The following is a 23,964-nucleotide window of genomic DNA, read 5'->3' as shown; positions in this document are numbered from 1 at the left end:
TTAAAATAAGATAATTCTAAAAATAAATTGTGTTTTTGCTGATTTGTAATTGAATTTTTTACGAGTTTTTTTTATAAAAAGAGATCTAAAGTTATCATCTATCAGATAATATCAATTTAAAAAAACCTTGATTTTACCAATGGATGATAATCTCAGTTACGTTTTTGTAACAAAAGAAAAACTATTTTAAATGAGAAAAGCACAAGTTTATTTTTTTTATTTTATAGTAAAATTTCGATACAGGGATAAAAAACTCGATTCCAATTTGATAATAACATCTATTATCAAACTCTATTTAGTACTAACCTTTTAAGTGTATACAAATATTCGATTCTAAAACTTTGTTTGATAAAACATTTAATTCAAAACGTATTAAAATTGTTAAAGTTTCAAAAAAAAAAAAAAAAAACACAAATGTAAAGGATAAAACTGTCATTGGGAATGCAGGCCCGAAAATCAAGCCATGTCGTGATCAGTTTAGTCACACATTGTTTGCTTTCTTAAACGAAACAAGTAATAAAAAAGAAAAAAAATGGAAGAGGAAGATGACGTTGCAGACTCTTGAATCAAAGCTAGCAAAATTTCATTATTTTCATCTGCATTATTCATTAATTATTATGCTACGGCTAAACTCGTACTCGCCTATATTTCCTTCCTTTCTCAACTACCAGATCTATTTTCTTCGTCCCTCTTTTCCTTCCTCTGACCATTTTCCCGGGAAAATTTGAGAGATTTTCTCGAGAAATCTAACATGTCTGACGCTGTAATTAATGGACTCGCCGGAGCTGGCGGCGGGATCATCGCTCAACTTATCACATATCCTCTTCAAACTGTAAATTTCCATGATCATCTCATCGTGCTTTTATTATACTCTGTTTTCTTAGTTGAATATATATATTTATTTTTGTATCACAAATTTGACTCTGTGTACTTATTATCTACAGGTAAATACTCGGCAACAAACGGAGCGTGATCCAAAGAAAGAGAAGAGAAAGCTTGGTACTATAGGGCTAATGTGTCAGGTGTTTTGCTTCTTCTTTTTTGTTTGTTTTTTTGAAGTTTTCTGGGCAATGCTTTCGAGTGCTGATATACGGTATCTGATTTTGTTTTTCTTTTCAACTGGATGAATATAGGTTGTAAAGCATGAGGGGTGGGAAAGATTATATGGGGGATTGGCGCCATCTCTTGTTGGCACAGCTGCATCTCAGGTGAGGGAATTTTACTAGCTCTTAATGTAATCCGGATTTTACATAATGAAGATCATTCTGATTTTATTGTAGTTTTGAAATTTTTGTTAAAGCATTTGTAATTGTTTTGTGATAAAATTGAATGCCTTAATTTGCTGATAAATATGATGTTTTTAACTTGACTGTTGTAATTTGTTTAGTAGGATATATGGTGATGCTTTTGGTGGATTCATGGCTTTTAGAAATTCTAGTCATACTAGTATGGTTTTGGTCACTTATATCGTGACTTTCAATGAAATTGCTAATGTGGTCCTGTGGAGGTAGAATTTGTGCATTCGTTCCTGTAATGAGTTCATCTTTGTACCTGTCCGTTCTGCAACTATCTGCTTCAAGGGTAAAAATTAAGTAGAAACCATAGTTTAAGTTTCTTGTGTGCTTTTTTGGCCTCTACTGTCTGTCTGGTTGTTTGTATAAATGGAAAACCCTCTGTGAGTAAGTGCAGATTAAGCTTTGGCCGATTATGAATGTAAAGACTAATTTAGAGTACACACTTCAGATTTAGGAATTTAATATTTGAAATGGTACTGAATTCAGCCCAGAATTACATCCTCTGTTAATGCAATTGAGATATGTGCTAATGTCAACTAGCTGAGTGCTGTATAAATTGTTTCAGGCAGTTGCTTTCATTTCCTAGATTAAGCTTCCTTTATCCTAATTGCTAATAATAGGAACTATTGGAAAAAAAAGAGTTTGGTTATTTGATGACTTGCAACAGAAAAACATGTAATTTGAATTGTAGAAAAATGCAAATGTGTTGTTTGTTGTTTCATTGGTTCTTTTCTCATTTTCTTAAACCAAAAATAAGAATGGAGACCATACCAAACAGGTCAACTTTCACAAGAGGTGTTACATATATGCATAGTGTAGATCTGCATCACTTTATTAAGAATTGTGGGTTCTTATATGCTTCCTATCTCTCTCTTTATGATACAGGGTGTTTATTATTATTTCTATCAAATATTCAGGGATAAAGCTGAAGGTATTGCACTAGAACGTATGAAAAAAGGATTTGGTGATGGGTCAGTTGGGATGTTATCATCACTTCTGGTGGCTGCTATGTCTGGGTAATTTACATTATACTCTTTCTGAATCGCATCTATTCATTATCAAAAAAAAAAAAAAAAACGTCTATTATAATATTTGGAATACTAAATAATTCAGGGGACCAAATTACCATCACTACCTCTTCTACCTTATACTCCCTAGACCATTAGGGGTAAGGTCCAGTTGTTCAATTCGTGTCATGCATATCCACATATGATTTGTAGTTCTTTTTTTCATGTTTTTGGTGATAAACTTATTGGTAGATTCCCTTACCTTTCTTTCCAAAATTCAGCTCAGAGGTGCAACCAATTGAGGAACTTACATTTGCTATTATTGTGTTTCGTTTTCAATTTCTTGATTTTGTATCAGTAACAGCTGTTCTTAAGGCAATATCACCATTGATATGTTTTTACTTCAGCATCTCTTTCTACAGATGGACTTATGGATTCAAAAACCTGCTGTCTTAAAATTTAGATTTTTTTAAGCCCTTTCATGGCAATAAAAAACTTACAGATTAATCTGAGGTGATACATATGTATTTTTTACTCTTGAATTCACTTGAAACATAATGATAGTTCTTTCTGTCTCTTGTCGTTTTCCCGGCTTTCAAAGTTGTAAGTTGATAACATCAACTTGGAGAAAATACTATAGAAAATATATTATACTATTGTTTAGAGAATTGTGGATGAACGTCAGGACTTTTTTTAATGAGACATTGAGACGTGATAAAAGTAACTATTTTATTTCGTGTTTTCTCTTAAGTAACTTGTTGTTTAGTTTGATTGACATGTACTTACTAGGACATCTTAGAAGGAAACATATTCATTGTCTATAACTCTAATAGCATTTCTGGAACCCAAGTAGGAGGTTAAAATTCCAATGCAGTTCTATCATCATCTTATTTTGATGCCTTTGCTCTCCAGGATTCTTTTGATTTAAAGCACATTTGATGCCTTCTCTTTGCAGATGTGTAAATGTGCTGATGACAAATCCCATTTGGGTGGTTGTTACACGAATGCAGGTAAATAGTAGCCAACATCCCTTATGTCACTGTAATATATTCTCACCTTTTTGCTAAACTTTTTCGTACAACAGAGCTTGCCTGAATTTGTTTCAAAATGTGGAAGTGACATAAAAGTCAGCATACCCTCAAACCTACTTTATGTAATCTTAAAGATATTTTTTGCATGTGGTCTTCCTATTCCATTTTACACTTTTTCATTTAATGTATGATATGATATACATGTTGTTAGTTTCACTTGTTGACATGAGGCTTCATTGTTTATATTTAAATTCATGTTTTACAATGCAGACTCATACAAAAGTGTCAAAGAACTCAAAGCAGCAGGAGTTGTCAGTTGCTCCAGATGAAACTATTTTAGCTGCAATTGAGCCTCCTCCCTTTGGAACTGGCCATGCGGTAGGTAAATATAGAAGTTTATATTTTTTATTTTTATTGTGCTTGTGCAATTTTTGATGGCGTGAAGCTCTGAGATTACCATCCCTAAAGCAATACTATGATATTTTATTCATGTGTAATAATTTCGGGCAAATTTAGCATGAGACTCTTTCTCCTTTGTGTGCGTAGGACATTAGGTGTATGCATGATAAATTTTGTAATTGTTTGTGGTAAATGGTATTGCAAGCATTGCAGAATCGTTATTTTTAACATCTGCAATAGAAGGATGATAAATTTGTCATTGTGCCCGGTGTGCCTTGAAAAAGGGAAGAGGAGGTGGGTCAAACTTGGCTTCCTACCCAAGTTCAGAGAAGCACCTACTTCCAACTGATGAGAGCTGATGAGTGCAGCGGAACTGGTCATTGTTTTCATGTAGAATTTTGTTTCTGGATTTGAATAAGGATGCATTTTTTATTGCCTTTTCCAGCATTGAAGTAGCCCTGAATTGGAAGTTTATGAGAAAGAAGAATGGTCAATAGTTGAGCTGGTGCTGAATCCTGAGTGTTTTCAGAATTTTTTTTAATGCGTGATATTTTGGAACTATCAGTTTAATTTGGTTTTGGTGGTCTGACTTTTTTGGTTATTTTCTGAATGAGGATAGTTTTCTTTTCTGTAGCTCAACATTAAAATTAAAATGTGGTTTTTTGTGGTTGCAGCATGCATTATCTTGTTCTTGGTGCAAAAGCTTTTCATTTACAGTTTGCAATTAAAAAAATAAATTGTGTGCAGATTCAAGAGGTCTATGATGAAGGTGGCGTTTGGGGATTTTGGAGAGGTGTATTGCCAACATTGATCATGGTACGTGATAATTGAGTCTTGAATCTTCCTAAATTTATCACTGATTTTCTGGCTATATACTCCATAGGTGAGCAATCCTTCCATGCAATTCATGCTATATGAAACCATGTTGAAGAAGCTCAAGAGAAAGCGTGGCTTGCCTAAGAAGGGCGCTAATGAAGTCACTGCTTTGGAGGTTTGTCCTTTTTGTTTTGTTCAACTCCCCAAGTTTTTCAATCTAAATTTCAATATTTGCATAGCACTCTTACCCATTTGATTTTTTTTTACCTCGATTTCAATAGCTAAGCACGTTGCCTACTTATGCCAGATATTTTTTCTTGGAGCTGTGGCAAAGCTTGGAGCTACTGTTGTAACATATCCTCTTCTTGTTGTGAAGGTATATAAGAAATGGACATCCAGAAATCTATCATTTATTTGCAAGATTAACCTATATTTAAGGCTCAAAGGATCTAAATGGACCATCATTGAACTTTTAGAATGAGTTCTTTTTTTTTTTAATTTTTATTTCGTCATACCCCAACCTCCTTCCTCTAACATTTGTTGGCTCAGAAAAACTAGGAGTATAGCTTTATCAATTTTTTAAGAGACCAAGTTTAACAATTCAGTCAAACCTGAGAAAAACATGAGCTCACAACGCTTAGATGTCATGGATTAGAGCAAGATATTCGAGTACTGTTGAAAAAGCATTGGGTGTCAGATAGTGGGTATACAGAATGAAAATAAAATTGGAAGAAAAAAGTGTGTTAAAGTGACATTTTGACTGGGAAAAAAGTTATTTGAACATTGATATTTAGGAGATAAAACATGCATAGATTTTAAACGTGCTATTGATTTTTAGCTCCCTGATTGATTTATTTTCCCTTGCAGTCGAGGCTTCAAGCAAAACAGCTCAAGACTGGAGACAAAAGGCACCATTACGAAGGTATGCACTAAGTTGATGGGTTTTTATTTCGATCTTATCAACTAATGAAAATCTAGTTTGGCCTTGACCAACACGATAGACTTCTTGTTAGATATGCAAGTATATATTTTTTTTTTGGTAGAAAGATATGCAAGTATATACCATTGCAATAAGTCAACTTTTACTATATATATGTATGCTAAAAGAAGGTGCTGCGACAACTCGCTGCACGATTCTTGGGCATTATATCTATAGCTGGATCATTGTACTCTTAGTGATGCATATCAGAAAAGTATATCATATAACATATTTTCTCAGAGCTTGAGCACTTCCCATTCAAACTTGCTTCGAAATCCACTTTCTTTTTGTATAAACTTGTTTTGAAATTGAAGCTAACGGTTGTGATGTTTTCTTTCATTCATTTCCTTCAATTTAGGCACTATTGATGCTATCCTCAAGATGATTCGCTACGAAGGATTCTATGGTTTTTACAAAGGCATGAGCACGAAAATCGTACAAAGCGTGCTTGCTGCTGCTGTCTTGTTCATGGTTAAGGAAGAACTTGTCAAAGGTGTTCGATCGTTGTTTACCAACGGAAGCATTAAGACAGCAAGATCAAAGCCTCCTTGATTTCAGCTTTATCGGAATCTCTCCTCCCAACTAACTATATTTATACCTTCGGAGTGGCTTAGCGGAATGGTAATTCGGAACTGGTATAATTTATTTAAGGCTTGATCGTTGTACTTGTAATAATAGTGATGCATTCGGATATGCATTGCCTATCACTGTACCAAAATTATTCTTTTACGAGTTATTTACATCATCGATAGGCCATGTAAACAATAGGCAGAATACCGTGAAAACTCGAGCTTGATCCTATGAAAATATGTTATTTATAGTGAATGATTTCGGTTTACAGAGGCAACTTAGCCACTGCAAACATAATTTCAACTTTGAATGTTTTATATGAATCGTGTGCTATATGTCAATTTATGTGGATTTATAGAGATTTAAACAATATGAGAAAATGTTATTAGTGTATTTCTATGTTAGAGCGGGATAACTACCAAGTAATTATTGTTAATTTCTTCACTTGAGAAATCACTTTTAATGATTTGAATAAAAGCAATTAATCTGAAGTGTTAAACTTTTTTTTTTTTGATAAGGTGAAAAAATATTCTCTACGTTTGCAATCAAGAGTAATTTTTCAAGAGTAATTTTAGCATCATAAATGGTACAATTATATTCGTAATGATAGATTTATTCATGAACTCACTTATCCATTCAAGTTCGTCTTTCATAAGTTGAGTCTTTCATGGCTTGAGTTTGGATATGTATTTTTTTTTTTTTAAGGAAAATTGATATAGAAATTCATTTTTAAAAAATTATATATTTATACTTTTTATACTTTTTTTTTTGTCCATATTTAATTTCTTATAGTTTTATAATTTCTACTTTTCTTCCAGCTGGGCTTTTGTTTGGATGATCATCAATAATGTATTTTGGATTTGCAATGGGATAGAAATGTTCCAGATTATGAATTTTGTTCAATTAAGTAATAATAATAATTCATTGTGATTTATTTTTATTCGCTATATTCATAGTTTAATTTATTTTTTCTAATATAAATATTTTAGATGGGTGGTCTGAATTGGGCTGGAAAATAGTTTCCTTAGCCCAGCCTAGCCCGAACCCAATGTGCATATTGTATGGCCGGGATTGGCTTGAACAAGGTAATTATGTGAGAAATCTGATTAGACCCGGCTTAGTTCAACCCATGAACATGTTATTAAGATTTGTAATTTAGGTTAATTTTAACTCTAACTACAATTATACTTTGCACAGTTATGAATATTGTTATCTCTACTTCACTTGTACGTCATGTTATCAGTCGTCAGCGATAATCAAAGACATAGTACCCATAAAAAAAACTAAAAATGATTAAAAATATATATATTTTGTACGCACACGTGTCTTTGATTTAGTGTCAAATAAATTTTTTTTTTAAATCACGTGTTTTTAATATGTTACTAAGATAGAGCAAATATAACAAGAGTACTCTTTTAATAATAATTGAAAATTGGTCAAATTTTCAAATGTTAAGAATAATATTGACCAAACTTATAAACATTCCGACTAATATTGTACAATTTATAATGTTAAAGGTAAACATTACTTTTTGGTTGTTGTACTTTATATTTTTTTAGTAACTAGATTAATTATCCTGATCTCTCATCCATTTAAAATTTAATATATATTATTACAATTCAAACTTAAAATCTTTAACTTAAACAAATAGATTACCTTCACCTCTCAAACCAACTGTTAAATTTCAGCATAATTTATTTATAAATTTATGTGGTTGCAAAAAAAAAAAAAACCTCAGATCTAAATCCTAAATGATGAAAAATGAATTACAATGATTTTTTTACAGGATTCGACTTACGAGAATGATACCCTTTAACCCCCTAAACTCCAAAAAAATGCTACTTTTAACCCTATATCGTCCGACGTGGCATTGACCTAGTAAACGTTCGTGTCTCAAACACAGGAGGCGCGTGGGAGGATTTTGTTCTTGCCTCCAACTGTAAAAAAAAATGCATACCCAGACCCCTAAAGTTGTCCATTTAACCCCCTCACCTCACGGGACAACCCTTTAACCCCCTAAACTCCAAAAAACCTCCTAATTCCAACTCAAGTACGGGCATTGGAGATAAAGAAGATTTAATTGATGTCTTTCTAATTTTTAATTGGTGCTTTTTTTGGTCTCAATCCATGTTGGAATTGTAAAAAATGTTTTAACTTTGTATGAATTATGACCACAGTGTATATAGATACAGTGGAAAGGAAATACAAAGGAAGAGTTAAAATCTGATTTGACATGAAGTATAGAATACACTGGAAGAGAAGTGATGACTAAATGATATTTATAGCAAATTTTCAATATTAAGAACTTTCCCATATGGGGTTAAAAGTAACGTTTTTTTTTTTAGTTTAGGGGGTTAAAGGGTTGTCCCGTAAGGTAAGGGGGTTAAAGGAACAAAACGGACAACTTTAGGGGGCTGGGTAATGTGGGATACACACGTGTCACGCGCGTGACACACACGGACAACATTATATCTCGGCAGTCTAAAATATGGGGTTAAAAGTAGCATTTTTTTGGAGTTTGTGGGGTTAAAGGGTTGTCCCGTAAGTTGAGGGGGTTAAATGAACAAAACAGACAACTTTAAGGGGCGGGGTATGCATTAGGCCTAGTTTTTATTCCCTGCTATAATCTGTATGGATTGAAGGTTTTATTTCTCTTAATTTTTGTGTACTGTGTTTTTTAATTTAATGGAATAATATATGACATTATTATTATTATTATTTATTATCCCATGAATTGAATGTAATATGTGAAAAAGCTTGCTCAAAATCTAATTTAATTCATAGGATCATGTGTGGATTCTTTACCCTTTTTGGAGTGAGGATTAGGTGTGGAATTGAAACGCATAGAATTAAGACATATGTAACAGCAGATCCATATTGACACCCTAACGAAAACGTCGTCGTGTTAACTCCCATTCCTTTCCACCCTCTGTTTTCGTATAACCCTTCAACTGTGACCAACGAACTCAAAATCTCCTCTCCCTCTCTCTCTCTCTCTCTCTCTCTCGCTTCTTACCAGTAAGTGCAGAAAAAGAAACAAGAAATGTCAAACAAGAGCCCAAAGAAGGCCAATCTCTTAGATCACCACTCTATCAAGCACATTCTTGATGAGTCTGTCTCTGAGGTAAGACTCAATCAGCTAAAACCCTAAGTTTACTGTGTTTTTCATTTTCTCTGTAATTCAATTGGTTGATGCATTGTTTTTCCTTTGATTTTGTTTATTTCTAGATTGTCACGAGTCGTGGATATGTGGAAGATGTCAGGATGAGCAATTTGAGATTGTTTATGGGGGCTATCATCATAATTATCGCGCTTGTCGCTCAGTTCTACAATAAGAAGTTCCCTGAGAATAAGGACTTTTTGATCGTTTGCATCGTATTATATCCTTTGAAACTTTCATTTCTTATTATGATGTATTCCTGTTCTTCACTTTCATTATTTAATTTTTTGTTGTCTGTAAATAATAATTCCTCCGATCCTGCTAGATTGGTGGATTTGGATTGTAGGAATTGGATTGATAATTATTGGTTTGTGATTTGATTAGTGAATTAACTGTTTTTGAGAGACCATAAGTTGAAATTCTTGGGCCATTTCAGTTCTAGTGAGTAAACTTTCATTTTCAAAACCAGAATGGCATGGGTTACCAGATTTGGAAAGGTTTTGGTGAATTTAGCTTCGTCTCTTACTAGGGTAGGCAGGAGGATTACTTAGGATTTTCTTTTACTTTTCTCTTTGTTGGTATGTTATAAAGAAAGGAAAGAGTTTTACTCTGCACATATTAAACTCAGATTTGTTTACTCTTTGACTCTGGCAAGTATGTAGTCTTCAACGGACTGTTGCAGCTCATCATATACACAAAAGAGAAGAACGCAATCTTGTTCACTTATCCTCCAAAGGTAAGTTGATATTTGTTGAAATGGAATGTTTTGCTACAGTGACCATGTGGTTTTGCTGACATTATTTTGCTAATATTTATTGTTCTGTGATATATATGCCCATGATAAATTGTGATGTTGAACTTGTAGCTTGTTATTGAACTGGCTTACTTGTGAATATAAATTTACTACAACTGCAAAGGAACTTTATCGTGCCGAGTCTTGGCAAAATTATTTAACTTTTTGGTTAGAACTTTGAACATGCGTATATATTGAAGTATTCTTCTTTAATTGAGTTCAGGTTCGGTACGCTAGTTGCTTCATTAGTTTAAGCCAAGTAATGCAATTTGGATGGGGTGAATTGGTTTGGGCCAATAGTTTAGAGGAAATATTTGTTTTTTTAGTCTGAATGAGGTAGGTTTAATTCTTAGTTAGTTGCTAGTAATCTATATTCATAAAGCAGTGAAATGAATACTTTAAGAGAGCCTCAGGAAATGTTGAAGGTAATGTGCTGAGGATTATAATCTATTACATGTGCATATATGTATTTCATTCAACATTTCTACACCACATTCTCTTGATTTATGGTTAAATTACTTCTCTGGTTAAAATTCAATGTTTAATACCATTGTGTTTATTTCTCTATATGTTTGCATGCATGTAATGTCTCCTGCTCTTTATTGGCAAGGAGCTTTTTTTAAGTGTCCCCACCCTCTCTTCACTGTGAACACTTGTGTGATGATGATATCTTTATTTTCTTTGTTAGCATTTCTAGAAGAAACCCAACAGACTGTAAATCTTTCAGTTTGTATTTCAATAATTCTGGAGTTCAAGGAATCTGACCTCCGGAGTTGTTCCCTATTTTAGTTCTTTATTCTCTTGTCACTTCATTTATTTGTGTTAGTTTGAGGTGGTGATACATGTGTATTTTTGCAGTGTATGCTCATAAATCTTATCGTTGCTATTGTAAATAATTGTGTTTTATGCATAAAGCATTGAAATTACGGAGATCAGGGGGGAAGCAATATTTAAACTCTAAAAAAGCAATCTGCATATTTGTTGTGAAAACTGTTTCCTTCATTCCTCAATAGTCCGTGGATTTTTCTTTTTCCTCTCTTTTATTGTGTTTGTTGTAGACAATAACAATCTGGAGAACTCCATGTTTTAATATGTCTAGCTTCACTATTTATGACTTATTACAGTATTGTACTCTCAGTTTTGATCCTTTGAAGTATGATCACATAATTGCCAATCCTTTTCTGCGCAGGGTTCTTACACCACCACTGGTGTAATTGTCTCTAGCAAGCTCCCCAGATTTTCTGATGAATATACACTTAGCGTAGCTAGTTCAGATCCCAAATCAATCTCAGCTGGGAAACCAGTGCAATTCACTAAGAGTGTCACCCAATGGTCCGTTGCTTTATCATTCACAACACACAGATTGCTTTTATTTCATGTTTGTGCACCATTTTATTTCACTTGCATTCTGATCTTTCAAGCTCTTGCAGGTTCACCAAGGACGGAGTTTTGGTGGAAGGATTGTTCTGGAAAGATGTTGAAACACTCTTAAATGACTATTCAGAGGAACCAAAGAAGGGCAAATGATCTACTGGTCTGACAGCGTTTGCAGGTCAATGGTTAGACAGATAGACCTCCAACATATTTCAGATTTCATATGGATGTTCATTCAAATTATATTGCTTGACTTAGAAATTTTGAGCCAAACTAAATGAAAAAACTGCACTTTCTCTTAGACTGCCCCTTAAATCATTATAGTTCATAGTTGCTGAGCAGGACCTGATGACTGCTTTCATTCTGCTGGGTCTAATCGTTGCATTATCTCAGGAAGATGTTCTTCCTCCCGGTCTTCAACTTTTTCTTTTCATGCATATTTTTCTCATTTGGTTGATCTTGCATGCTAGTTGCTATAATGCGGTCATTTGCATCTGCATTTCATTTGTTTCTGCGTCACCGGTTACGGAAGGAATGAGAAAATGTTCGTTGTGCATTGAGAACCCTGACATGTGCCTATTTTGTCAAATACTACCATACATTCAATGGTACTGAAGGAACTATGCTGTTACTTCACATTATGTATCTGAGTGATCGTTTCTTTTCAATGTCAGGGAATAACATTAACTATAAGTTCAACTTAACCCTCTAACTTGTCAATATGATCAGCTGGTCTTGTAAACATACACAAGCTTATTTATAATCTTCCTTCCATAAATTAATCATATAAATATTGTATATATTCAAATTACTTAATAGTTTGCGATGTAACTTTTTATGGGTATCAAAATGGATAGTTTTTGGATGATAGAAAATAATAATAATAATAAAGAAAAAATCATTATCATTTTCCATAATGCTACTGTGAGCTTGTTAGGAAGATAGATGAAAGAAACTGAGAAAAAAGATTGGAAATGAAAGGGGTATGGAATTAGTAATTGTTTCTAAAAGATGAATCAAACAACTACATTGATGAATGAAAGATTACAGATAGAGAAGATGATGGAGAGAAATACTCAAGTGTTCAAGAGAGCTTTTTTATATTACTAGTTTAACTTAATTATTCGTAATTAACACGTGATAATGTGTGACGGGGGACTAACATAACCTTGACTAATCTAACTAAATGATAATAAAACTATCCAAATACAATAACACAACTACTCCCATGATATATTTACTTCGTTGGCTATGCCTGGAGCCCCAGTCATGGCCAACACAAGGGCGGAGTCCACCGGCTAAATCCTCCTATAGCTTTTCCGATGGGCCAGATAATTCTATGTAGAGCTTGTATATAGACATCAATAAGACAATCTAAGAATTGAGCTATAGAGTTAATAGGAAAGGAAATGTCTGGTCTAGTTTGGTCATGTGCAACATTTACCTATTATCTCCTATAATACAATTTGTCATCCACTAGTTTACCACTTCCTTTGGATAACTTAACAGTAGAATCCGTTAGAGTTGTAGTAGGCTTTAAAGCCAAATAGCCTGTTTGGCATATTTTCTTTGACACAAGAATTTATAGTTCTAGCAAATTCAAGTCCTAAGAAGAACTTACAAAAATCTAGGGCTGTAATTGAGCCGAGACGACAGCTTTAGCCTGTTCAGGTTCGGCTACTCATAATGTTAAAGAGTTCGGTTTGAGTTTAAATTTGTGTTTGAGCTCGACTTGTTTAGAAGCTCGTTTGTGCACAAGCTGCTCACAAGGCAGCTCAGTTATATTGTTCACGAACTTAGCTCGCGAACTGCTCATTTATTTTATTCACGAGCTTTGCTTGCGAGCTGCTCGTTAAGTATGTTCATGAACAAACTCGTTTATTGTGTTTGTGAATGAAATAATATCAAATAAAATAATTGCATATTTAGCAAATGAAATAATCAATTTTACATGTATAAATATTAAAAATCTCATTTTAATCATTAAATAAAAATTAGTGTGAGGAGAGGGAGGCAAAAATGAAAAGAGGAACGGGAGAAGGAGAAGTGAACCCTAAATCTCTTCCCTATCCTTCTAATCTAATTTATGTTTTACTATAATATCAAATAAAAAAAATTTAGAATATGCTATATCAAATTATAATTATTAAATATAAATAATATTTGATATTCATGAGCTTGTTCACGAGACTCTATCGAGACTGTTTGTGTACATTATAACCGAGCTTTTTCATGAACTTATTCACAAGTCTATAACCGAGCTTGTGAGCTGAGCTTTGTTATGCTTAAACTCAGCTCGTTTACGAATCGAACTTTTAAATCGTATTCGGGAACGGCTCGTTTATAAATCGAACTGAGCTTTTAGCGAGTCAACCATCGAACCGCTCGTGAGTGGCTCGGTTGATTTACACCCAACCTCTTATCTAGATGAGTCTTAACATTATTTATTCCATTCAAATCATTTCTTGTCAAGATGATGTCATCACACAAACTAATAAAAAAATGTCACAAAACTAACAATTTTCTTTAAAGGAAATGGAAGCTAAAAAAACAAATTGTGTGTAACCATAAGGGGTTAGTTTATCATGAGATACAACAACGGATGATATTGAAGTAACAACAGATCAAAGAGGAAGCCGGTTTCCGGCGAATCCGCTCCCATGCTTAAAAATGAATATTTGAACTGATTGACAGTTATTCGACTATCAAATCAGATCTTCCAAACATGTTTTTTTTTTTTTTTTTTGATAAAATAAAGCAATTGTGGGTATTTTGACAAGTTGTTTGAACCAGTTTTAATAACATAGTAAGCATTTTATGCAATTTTTTACAATTAATTTATATTTGGCAGATTTATAATTGTCATATATTTGGCAGATTTATAATTGTCATCTATAATTATGTTAATAACAGAATAAATATTTTAGACATAATTGATGTTTATAAGGTTTGATGCGATAATTTTTTTATAATACTGATGTGATAATTAAACAGCAGTAAAACAATTTGTGTAAATTTTTTTGTTAGATAAGAATAAATTGATATTGCTTTACAATGTTAGAAGTAAAATTGCACAATTTCATACGTTATGGGTAAATCTGATATTTTCCCAAAACTGTTAGGATAAATTTGCATTTTTTTTTACTAAGAGCACATGAATTGATTATTTAAATATTTATTTGTATTTTCAAATATTAAATTAATTCACACGGTCTACATTTTTTAATACCTGTTTACTAACATTAGTCATGGAATTAGAGTATTCTAAAATTTCTAAAATAAATTTGTGTGGTTAACAACAATCTGCCGGGTATTATATTAAATGGAAACTATATTTTATATCTGCCTATCTTATATAGCCTTTATTGGCTGCCATCATTTTCTTTATAATATTTAAGTTTACAGTTGTCAAGCAGAAAAAAGGAAAAATCACAATCTATATTGAAAGTGATAGTCTAATAGTCTTTTTCTTTTAATATATGATAGAGAAAAAAAGAAAGAAAAAAAAAAAATTATGTGATAGAGATTAAATTTTTCCGAGTATAGATACTATTTATTTTTCCCTTTTCGTATACTAGATAGATAGTAGGATAGAGTTTTTTTTTTCTTTTATAATAAGTTATGAAAATTAAATTTATAATCTTTATTTTATTAGTGGAAATTTAATATAGAAAAAAGAATTATAAGAAAAATATTATATCTTGATTTAATTAAACAATCTAAAAGTATATTAAAGAAGTTTGAATATTAATATTATAGATCATGATACAATAATATTAGATATTGTTTGAAACTGTTTCTATCGTAACGGTGAGAAATACACTCCACCCATAATTAACATCATTATTCTTTTTTTCAAGAATGATTTCGTGATTTTTCAATGAGCCAAATTTATGTGATAATAAACAAAACTTTCGTGTTTTTTCACTAAATAAAATATGATAAAACTTGTATAGGGATACATAAGACAATCAAACATATAGAAAAACATACCATAACCATTCATAAAGAAAGAAAAAAAAATTACAAATAAAGAAGAAACTACTAAATCTACCATAATATCAATCAAAAATTTATTCAATAAAAAACAATACAAAGCAAAAAATGAGTTTATTTTTTAGCTGAAAGTCGGAAGAAAACCTCAAAATCTAGATGAAGAAGAATAGAATTTCTTAGTGGCTATTAATAACGGACGGAAGACAATGATTTTTTTTTAAAGACAAGCCATATTTGGCAAATAGCTATTAACTGATTACTTTTTGTAATTAGATAATTGTGTAAATTTATTTGTTAAAACTTAATTGATTATTAACATGTATTTATGTAAAATAACAAATAAAGAACCTTTAATTTTATCTCAAACCTCCCACCAATATTGTTAAAGAGAGTAGTTAATAATAATAGACTTTGCTATGGGTTGATTGATGTTCACTTTTTCTTATTTTAATTAATGTGGGGTTTGGGATCTCCAATCAAAATGTGTGATATTGGAATATGCCATACCTTTTCCTCATTAAACTATGCAAACAAAAATAAAAATATCTCTGTTTCCATAGCCCCACTCCACACAAAGAAACATACTTTGGACTTCCATCATTACCTAAAATACTCTTCACTCCTACTCCTACTCCTAAACATCATGTAATGTAAATACCAATAATTCACTTCCTTCTCCATTTTCAATATATGTCCCTTTCATTTCCTACTTCAATTTTACATTACTTAAAATTCTTATTATATATATATATATATATATATATATAAATCTACATAAAGAGTCTAAGCTAAAATCCAACTGATACATAAAAGGTGGATACATAATTCTATTAAAGTAAGTGAGACACATCGTGAAAAGAGTTTTCTAAATTAAGCTAAATAAAGGTAATTAATCGTTAAGCCACAGATTAATAAAAGAAGAATTTTGAGATCACATCAACACTCATCTCTTATTCTACACTTAGAATAATAGGATGACAGTTTTGACAAAACACAAATTGTCATTAATAGCCAACAGGCACCCCCATTCGAAAGATGACATGTGTTTATATAGTAAACTAGGACGTACAATTGTAACATTAGAATGGAATTGATGGTCCTTAACCCCTCATTTGAACCCATGGAGATGCTAGAGGCAATCCTATCGGCTTCCTCCATATCACACATGACTTCAACCAGCATATTGAAGAATTCTTAGGCTCGCTCGAGCCTGAAAGTAGAAAATTCATGGACAAGATCACCAAACAACTCATTTACAATATGGAAACTGTTAAGGAAGAAAACAACATAAATGCGATGACAATGGCCGACATGCAAGAAAAGCTAGGTGGAGTTGAAAATCCATCAAGCATTTGAACAACCAAGATTATGTCGCATGTTCTACCAGACACCACATTATCATATGCTCTCGTAGGAGAGAGATATCATTGGAGTCTTAGAAGGCAAACTCAAAAAGGAGGACATAGGAGAAACAACGAAGCCCACACAAGCATCAAGGGCATCACTCCAAATCACCCTTCTTGCCCTATAGTGAGAGAAACAAGAAAGATTTCTATAAGAAAAGTGCTCTCATCCACAAAAGCGTCTTCCATGGAGGAGCCCAGCTAAATCTAGATCTCCACCGCATCGAAGAAGAATCAAGAGGGAATTTATCGATGTCGAATCCTTCCTAGATAGATATAAGCCTCAAAAGTGCTTAAGCAAACCAAAATCTCCTCCAAATAAGCCTAGGTCCTGGATGTATTCTAACGAATCTGAATCTCCACAAAGAAACTCTATCGAGTCTAAATCTCGAGATTGATAAATACAGCCAAAGAAAACTAATGTACTAAGATCTCCTAAATATTGATGGTCAACCCACCGAAGGGCCTCTTTTAAGAGTTAGGATGACAAGAAGTCCCATAGAAAAGGAGTCAATTTTTAATCTCATTAGAAATGAGCTAATGGATGTTATGGCAAATGCTGGGGTAGATGCTTGTATGTCAGAGGTAACAAATACTAGTTCTCCACTTTGTGCAAGCATACTCTATAAACCAATGCCTTAAGGATTCAAGTACATCTCCCTCGAGAAATACAATGGAATCAAAGATCCGACCATTCATGTGAAGAACTTCACTGATGTTTTTATGTGTTGCCTTTTCCCTATGACCTTGAAGGAGGTAGTTGTTTACTAGTACGAACAGTTTCTATACGAATCCATCTGAAGCTTCAGCCAAATGGGAAACAAGTTCGTCGAGCACTTTATCACATTAATACCAGTAAGTAAGACAATCCAAGACCTCAACTACCTGGTTTAAGAACTGCATGAAAGCCTTTTGAGAGTGGGTTGAGCGCCTCCAAAAAAGCAGCAATATAGATCTGGCACCTCAAATTTGAAACATTTGTGTACATTATGGCCGCAACCTACCACAACAAAGATTTATCCTATGAGCTTAATACTTGACGGTCTAAAACTTTTTTGGATCTTATGTGAATGGCCAAAGATTTTTTCAAGTGGTATGGACACAAACTCAACCCATTGTTGAGAAGTTCAATTGCAAAAGATCGCATCGGTCTGGATAATCAATCAAGAAAACAACCACGAGAAGACAAGTATAGAGATCATAATAGACCAATAGAACAACTGAAGTGCAAATTTTCACCACTCAATGCTCTTAGGAAGGAGGTCTTATACTAGGTTGAGAAAAATAAACAACATATTTACTATCCCCTAAAGCTCAAATGTTCAGGCCACCTAAGCAACTTAATATATTGTGAGCTCCACAAAAGTGAAGGCCATGACGTAGTTGTTTAAGTTTTTTGAATTATTTGTGTCACAATAAATCAAAAGTGCAAAACAATTATCTAAATCATTCATTTGCATCGATTTAAAATAAGTGTGACGCAAATTATAATTACAACTACGTGGTTCTCAACTTAAAACTGATGCATATGTAAAATATTCCATGTCTTATATGCATTTTCTTTAGTCTTCGATTGAGAACCGATGTAAATGATTTATTTTCTAGATATTTTCTCTATTTGCCATAAGAACCAATACACATGAACTTTTTTTTGTACTAATGTGTGCTGCTAGATTCACCTTAAATTTGGATGTGAATTAACTACATTTCATTGGTTGTGCATAATATAGGAGTAACTTTAAATGGTAAAATGTTCAAACACATATCTACCCCGTCCATTCATGAATTTAGTGAAGACCATAACAAATTTTGTAAGAAGAAATATCTCCCACTTTAAGAACTGAGTATCTTCTTGAAAAAAAAATGGAAGCATGGACTGCTTTATATCCAATCCAGGGAAGAGTATATTTTACTTCTGTTTGTAATAAGCAAACTAATGAGTCTTGGTCCAAAAAATAAAGACTATGAACTTTAGAATATAAATCCCTTGAGCTTTTAGTAGACCTTCCTCGAAATTTAGGGGGTATGAATTTCTTTATGGAGTTATACCTTGTTAGATTGTTGCTTTACAATCGAACAAGAAAATAGGGGGTTCTCAATTTATGGGGAAGCCTCTTAACGTTTCCAAGGTACTTTAATGCATTTTTATTTACATTCTTTTCTCTTTTTTTTTGGTAAGAAAGGAAAGGAAAAAAACAAAACCAACAAAAAACCTACACCGGGATCAGTCTAGGAAGGCTGACCCCAATCCTATCCTCTAGGAGAGAAGGCAAAAGAAAAGAAGGAGGAACAGAGAGGGTAGAAACACCTAACATTCTTTCATGCCCAGCAGCTGCTAAGCGATCCGCCACGCGGTTTTGCTCCCTAAAAATATGGGAGAAATTAAGATACTCAAAGGCAGGACGAAGCCTTAAAATAGCTTTGATGAGATTCTGGCTCTTCAGACAAACAGCCTGGCTATCTGAAATCCTGTTAATAGCCTCCAGATTATCAGATTCCACCGAGAGCTTTTTAACACCCATGCGAATGGCGAGTTTAATACCTGACAAGATACCCCAGAGCTCCGCCTAAAAGGAGGAGCCCGTCCCCAAGTTATGGGTAAACCCCGCCATCCAATTGCCACCAGCATCCCGAAGAACTCCTCCAGCAGCAATTCTGCCATTGCTAAGGCATGAGCCATCAGTATTCAACTTAGCAAACCCTTCTCTAGGCTTACTCCAGCCAACTAGCAGGATCTCTTTATCCGGGGAGGGGCGAACAAGGGAATCTCTTTCAAAGCTTTTAGTAATAACAAAGAGCTTCTTCGAGAAGAAAAACAGTAAATCAGGAATAAGGACAGCTTTACCCGCAAATAATTCTTCATTCCTCCACTTCCAGATTTGGTGACAAGTAATAGCAAAGAGGATGGCACCGTGCTCCATGTTGGCCAGCAAGTTCCCCTTGGCTCCTTGAGAGAACCAGTCCCCTTCAGAAAAGGCCATGAAGGAAGGGAGGATGTGATGAGGGAGGATCCCTTCCCAGATCTTCTTACTATTTGGGCAATCCCTCAAGGCATGGCACAAGGTTTCCACATTGCCTCTGCATCTACTACAGGCATTAGACTCAGTCAAGTGCCTTCTGTGTCTATCCGCATTCGTAAGGAGCCTGTCTTTGATACCCAGCCAAAGGAAGCTCCTGATACGGTAAGGGATCTTGAGGGACCATATGGACTTCCAAATCTCCAAGGGAGGATCAGCCCTATTAGGGGTAAAAGCTTCATAGGCCGATTTACAAGAATAAGTACCATTATTCGTCAAGGCCCAGCAATGTCTATCCTTATCCTCCTCTTGATTGCTAATCTTCACTCCTCTAATGTTAAGAAGGGTCTCCAGACTAAAGAAAGAGTCGAACTTTGACCAGATCCAGTCTCCCTCCGAGTCCACCACATCAGCAATTTTCCAGGAAAGGAGATCAGCCGACGGAGGGGCATTACACACATCAATCAGCGGTTTATCACCAATCCAGGTGTCATACCAGAAGCTAATAGATCTACCATTACCCACCTCCAGGCCAATCCCCGTACAGAATTCAGCAAACACGGCACTGAGCCCTTTCCAGAGGAAGGAACAGCTAACAACCCTCTCCTTCGGGCCACCAAAGATTCTATCTTTCCGATACTTCCCGCACAAGAGACGGACCCAAAGGGAGGAGGGGCATTGCCACATTCTCCAAAGAAGTTTCATTAACAGGACTTTATTATTGTCCTTTGCCTGCCTAATACCAAGACCCCCCCTGTTTTTAGGCTGGCAAGCTTCCTTCCACGGGACCAGGTGAACCTTTCTCCCATCTCCAGACTCACCCCACAGGAAACGCCGATTTATCTTATCCAGGTCACTAAGGACAGGCTCAGGAAGCTTACAGGCCTGCATGATGTGGTTCGGAGCAGCGCAGTTAACTGACTGGATCAAGGTAAGGCGACCTGCAAGGGAAAGAGAATTAGCTTTCCAGCTAGCACACAAACCATTAGTTTTGTCCAAAATATCCTTGAAAGAGGCTTTGGAAACCCTGTCACTGTGAAGAGGAACCCCAAGATACTTCCCCAAAGAGTTCGTTAGAGGTATGCCAGAGAGCTCACTCAGTCTTCTGCACAAGCTATTGTCCATATTTTTGGAACAAAGCATACGGGACTTTTGGATGTTAACCTTCTGGCCAGAAGCCTCGCAAAAACAATCAAGGATATCCATAACTGTTTTAATTTGCTCCTCATTACCCTCAACGAAAAGCATGACGTCATCAGCAAAGAGTAAATGGGTAATAGGGGGGCAATGTCTGTTGATAGAAACAGGGTGGAGAGTCCCTTTGCACACCGCCTCTTGGATCAGGTGAGACAGTCTTTCCATGGCAATAACAAAGAGGAAGGGACTCATAGGATCTCCTTGACGAATTCCTCTGGAGGGAGAAAACTCATCCGACATGTCCCCATTGATCATGACCTGGAAAACAGGAGAGGAGATACACTTCTCAATCAAAATCCTCCAGTTCTCCGGGATGCCAGCTTTGGCTAAACTATCCAGAAGAAAGCTCCAGTTCAATCTATCATAGGCTTTCTCCAGATCCAGTTTGAGGGCCACAATCCCTTTCTTACCTTTCTTAATCTTCATAGAATGGACAACCTCCTGGGCAATAACAACGTTATCCATCAATTGTCTACCAGGAACAAAGCTCCCTTGGTTCTGGCTAATTATATCCGGAAGGATCTTCCGGATTCTATTAGCCACAATCTTAGTAATAGCTTTATACAAAACATTACAAAGACTGATGGGTCTCATCTGGAGGAAGGAGGAAGGCTTAACAACCTTAGGAATCAAGACAATGAGGGTTTTATTAACCGACCTGATATCGTTAGAGCCACCAAAAACACCTAACACAAAACTGTATATGCCCTCCTTAACAGTATCCCAGTGTTTATGATAGAAACTAGCGGGGATACCATCAATCCCAGGAGCCTTAGTGGACCCTATGCTAGAGAAGGCCAGATCATCTTTAAGGTCAATAGGATGGAAAGCATCTTTAATAGCCTCCTCCCCCAAACGAGGAAAGGAAATACCAGAGTGGGCACTCTCCAAGTCCACAGCTTCCTCTCTAAACAGGTCCTTGTAGAAATCAAGGGCTGAGCGACGAATGTCTTCCTCCTCAAAAATCCACTCGCCACTAGCGTCCTTGATAGCATCAATCCTATTCCTCTGTCTCCTAATGATCGTAGAGAGATGAAAAAACCTGGTATTCCGATCCCCGTCTTGAATCCAGGCCTTCCTAGACTTCTGGAACCAAAGAAGCTCTTCCTGTCTAAGCACAGCTTCCAACTCATTCTGGAGAGCTCTAAGGTGACCATTTAAGCTATGGTCGAAACGAGCCTCCAAGCAACGATGAACGCCTTCCATCTTCCTCAAGAGTTTATTCTTCCTCCTGATAATATGGCCAAATATGTCTTTATTCCAAACAACCACCTTCCTTCTGAATTCCTCAGCAGCGAGGAGAACATCAGAGTGGGGATGCCAATTGGTTTTCACGAAATTCCTAAAGTCGGGATGAGAATCCCAAGCCACAAGATATCTAAAGGGTCTATTACCTTTCAGCCGGTTACCTTTGACCAAATTAATGAGGATAGGGCAATGGTCAGAGTGACGGAAGGGGAGATTCAGCACCTTGACCTCAGGAAACCTACAGATAGCCGCAACATTCGCATACACCTTATCCAACCTCACAAACAAGCTATTTCTTTTCCAGGTAAATTTGTGGCCAGCAGCACCCAGGTCTGAAAGCCCACACAGATCCATACTACGCTTGTGGTTAAGGCACCGGTTCACATAATGATTACCCCCTCCTCTCTGATCACTTAAAAGGGCAATATCATTAAAATCCCCGGCCACCAACCAAGCCTCCACCATGTTAGAGCTAATAGAATGAAGGATCTCCCACAACCTTGTACGATTAGAAAGAACAGGATCGGCATAAACAAAGGTAACAAAGAAAGGTTTATTACCAGGGTAGCACACCTTACTATGAATGAACTGACAGTCCATACTAACAATATCAATATTAACAAGACCTGGCTTCCAAAAGAGCCAAATCCCCCCAGCCCGGCCAGTAGCCTCCGATCTGACACAATTCCAATTCTTAAACTTTCTAACCACCTCGTCTGCTTTGGCTCCACTGACCTTGGTCTCTAGAAGAACAAAACAGGAGGGGTTAAACTGTTTAATAAGATCATTAACATGAATGCGGGTTGCCTTGCTCACCGCACCTCTAACATTCCAAACAAAGAAATCCATCAGAAAGGAAGACTACTAACACAAGCCCAAACCCTAGATCAGGTATTTATTCGGGGCTCCTGAGAGCCTAGAGGAAGTCCCAGAAGGTCCCCTTTTAGCCCAAGAGTCTAACCCATTAAGGTTCTTCTTAGGTTTCACTTTAAGTTTCTTCATGTTCATCTTACTCACTCCTATAGCTTTTCCAATAGGAGCATCCACAGGAGGATTCAGAGAAACAACCTTACTACTCGACCCTTCCCCTGTAGAAAGGTGAGACTGGGAGCTCTTTATCCTTAGCATCAGAGACAAAGAGGGGATTAATAGATTTACCCCGACTAGAAACAGGCTCGACCGATTCCAGACCAGGCATGCTCAAATCAATCTGTTCATTGGAAGGGTCCGATTCCCGACCTTCCTCCAGGGACAAGACACCGAACCTAGACCCCGAGCCAGAAGCTGAGACCACACCAGCCTCACTCCTCTTCTTGATATCCGGGGGTCTGACCTTGATCTCAGGGGCAATCTGGAGCGTAGTCATCTTCCGACTAATATCTGGCGGATGAATAGAACTGACATTAGCACTTGGCTTCCTTCTCACTGACCTCTTGGCCAGCATCCATGGCCCAAAACTCCTTTCTTCCCCCTGACTTTTCTCAGCTCCACCTATGATAGGTTGCATCAACTCCTCCGCCTCCTTCCTCTTCTTAGGACATCCCTCAAATGTATGGCCAAACATACCACATTCAAAACAGATATTATGTATACCTTCATATTCAATATGAAAAACCTTATTCTGAATACAGAATTGAGAAAGAAGAGGCTTAGCAAGATCAATATCAATACAGACCCTG

At 35.5% G+C, this 23,964-nt stretch overlaps 2 protein-coding genes across 2 annotated transcripts; both read left to right on the top strand.

The window, feature by feature from the left end:
- The first annotated feature begins 507 nt into the window (after nt 1-507).
- On the top strand, nt 508-6,416 carry LOC136227397 (peroxisomal nicotinamide adenine dinucleotide carrier). Its single transcript, XM_066016047.1, has 11 exons — nt 508-832; nt 945-1,022; nt 1,134-1,208; nt 2,181-2,311; nt 3,258-3,312; nt 3,604-3,711; nt 4,480-4,548; nt 4,616-4,723; nt 4,856-4,924; nt 5,416-5,470; nt 5,886-6,416. The coding sequence occupies exons 1-11, from the start codon at nt 752-754 to the stop codon at nt 6,077-6,079; spliced, it is 1,023 nt and encodes a 340-aa protein (XP_065872119.1). The 5' UTR covers nt 508-751; the 3' UTR covers nt 6,080-6,416.
- A 2,594-nt stretch (nt 6,417-9,010) lies between these two features.
- On the top strand, nt 9,011-11,725 carry LOC136227871 (signal peptidase complex subunit 2). Its single transcript, XM_066016639.1, has 5 exons — nt 9,011-9,221; nt 9,326-9,477; nt 9,912-9,993; nt 11,240-11,382; nt 11,481-11,725. Exons 1-5 carry the CDS (start codon nt 9,141-9,143, stop codon nt 11,575-11,577), a joined length of 555 nt encoding a protein of 184 aa, XP_065872711.1. The 5' UTR covers nt 9,011-9,140; the 3' UTR covers nt 11,578-11,725.
- The last annotated feature ends 12,239 nt before the right edge of the window (nt 11,726-23,964 follow it).

Source organism: Euphorbia lathyris, chromosome 4 (genome assembly GCF_963576675.1).
Source record: "Euphorbia lathyris chromosome 4, ddEupLath1.1, whole genome shotgun sequence".
NCBI lineage: Eukaryota > Viridiplantae > Streptophyta > Magnoliopsida > Malpighiales > Euphorbiaceae > Euphorbia > Euphorbia lathyris.
This window is presented reverse-complemented; position numbering and strand designations above follow the sequence as displayed.

Bases quoted from the DNA above. Each gene is read 5' to 3' on its own strand.
- LOC136227397 (XM_066016047.1), top strand. From the start codon at position 752: ATGTCTGACGCTGTAATTAATGGACTCGCCGGAGCTGGCGGCGGGATC. The intron at 3,712-4,479 runs GTAGGTAAATAT...AATTGTGTGCAG, and splicing joins CCTTTGGAACTGGCCATGCG to ATTCAAGAGGTCTATGATGA. The intron at 4,925-5,415 runs GTATATAAGAAA...TTTCCCTTGCAG, and splicing joins ATCCTCTTCTTGTTGTGAAG to TCGAGGCTTCAAGCAAAACA.
- LOC136227871 (XM_066016639.1), top strand. From the start codon at position 9,141: ATGTCAAACAAGAGCCCAAAGAAGGCCAATCTCTTAGATCACCACTCT. The intron at 9,222-9,325 runs GTAAGACTCAAT...GTTTATTTCTAG, and splicing joins TTGATGAGTCTGTCTCTGAG to ATTGTCACGAGTCGTGGATA. The intron at 9,478-9,911 runs ATATCCTTTGAA...TGACTCTGGCAA, and splicing joins TTGATCGTTTGCATCGTATT to GTATGTAGTCTTCAACGGAC.